The sequence below is a fragment of the Saprolegnia parasitica genome (assembly GCF_000151545.1).
Source record: "Saprolegnia parasitica CBS 223.65 unplaced genomic scaffold supercont2.52, whole genome shotgun sequence".
Taxonomy (NCBI): Eukaryota; Oomycota; class Saprolegniomycetes; order Saprolegniales; family Saprolegniaceae; genus Saprolegnia; species Saprolegnia parasitica.
The window spans coordinates 1-1,492 of NW_012156446.1; the positions used below are offsets into that span (position 1 = coordinate 1).

Here is a 1,492-nt window from a genome sequence, read left to right on the forward strand (position 1 = left end):
GTGCACGCTAGGATCCAAGTCAGGACTTTCAGCCACGACATATCTTACCTTGTAGGGCTATGGGCTTCAGTTTTGCGTGCTCTCATCGTACCTCTGGACCACCTGCTTTGCCTTTCACTTGTACCAAATCCTCGTCAAAGCCAACAAGACGCCCGAGGTATTGCGATATCTTCTTCGACGAGCGTTCGCGCCACGCTGCATATGACTAGATGTACGAGTGGCGCTACGTGCTGCTGGCATGGGGGGCCCCGCTCCTCGTACGACAGTCTTTCCATCGTCTTTTTTTCTGACAAATATTGTCTTGTAGATTGTCCTCATGTTTGGGATCCAGCAACTCTGTGGGTTTGAACTCATCGGGTTTGGTGGACTGCCGTGGTACTTGTCCATTCATTTCCAGTTGTATTGGAACATCATCCACACGGTTTAGGTGCTGGGTTCGCTCGTGGAGCGACGACCAGTGGGTCCTCGATGGCTACGTGCTTCAAATGCTCTTCTTCTACGGCCCTCTCACCGTCGCGTTGGCGGTCAACACAGCGCTCTTCCTCACGGTTGCTACCAAGCTGGTGCGAGGCGAGAGACGACGACAAGTGGTGACGCCGCTATAGGGGCGGTCGACCGTCATGTCAACGGGCATGGAAGACAAGATTCGCCGGCGCATGATGGCCTACATTGGGGTTCGCATCGGCGCGCAGTCGGATGTTCATTCATATTGGCGCTAGATCTTCGTCCTCACGTGTGCCTGGGGCGGCCTTGGACGGACGTTCCAGGTACGCTGACGAGAACCATCCGTTTTGTCAACAAGGTGTAGGTGATCTCGCCCCGCCACGAAATCAGCCCCGTCTTCTTGGCGCTGACTGCGTTCTTTGCCCCGCTGCAGGTGCTCAGTAGTACAGTGGATGTTGTAGTCATGTCAACACGTCGCGTAGGGGGCGCTCAACTGCGTCACGTACGGCCTCAACAAGCTGGTATTACTCTATCCTGCACACTCGAGCAGAAAGTACCACCTCTGTGTGATTCTAGCTGCGCGAACGCTTCATGTCGGCCATTCGGCGGTGGTCGGCGCTCCTCGTAGCCCCCTCCAGTTTATAATTCGTACTGTTACTTAGGCGACAACGCAGCGGGGCCAAAGGTGCTGCTGGTCTGCCCGAGAAGCGCACGCTGGTTCACAGTCCCAAGCGCGTCCGAAGAACGTGATCTGTCGTAGCTGATGGGGATCGGCGTCCAGAATGCGTCGTTTCTGTGATTGTTTGTGTCCTCGTCGTGTTGAATGCACTGGCGATATCAGCGCACGGAGCTTGTTGTGCTTTGTCAATGAAGTTTGTTCTAGTTGTGGACTTCGAGTCGTCGCTGGTCTCTCCGAGCAGCCTGTACTGTACACTCGAAAAGTAGATGGATGGTCTATGACCTCATCCTCGCGACGCGACGAGTGCAGCTGCACCAAGGGCCTTTCGCTTCAACGGTGCGGCGCAAGCATGCTGGTTGTTGAGCCGTT

At 55.3% G+C, this 1,492-nt stretch overlaps 1 protein-coding gene across 1 annotated transcript; it reads left to right on the forward strand.

Annotated features, from left to right (window-relative positions):
* Positions 1–55: 55 nt before the first annotated feature.
* On the forward strand, positions 56–1,194 carry SPRG_22257 (hypothetical protein; the record flags this gene model as incomplete). Its single annotated transcript, XM_012349342.1, has 10 exons — positions 56–157; positions 210–257; positions 308–375; positions 428–563; positions 606–674; positions 720–767; positions 809–877; positions 927–965; positions 1,021–1,055; positions 1,107–1,194. Coding segments are annotated over 10 exons (702 nt in total), but the record flags the coding sequence as incomplete, so codon positions are not given.
* Positions 1,195–1,492: the final 298 nt, after the last annotated feature.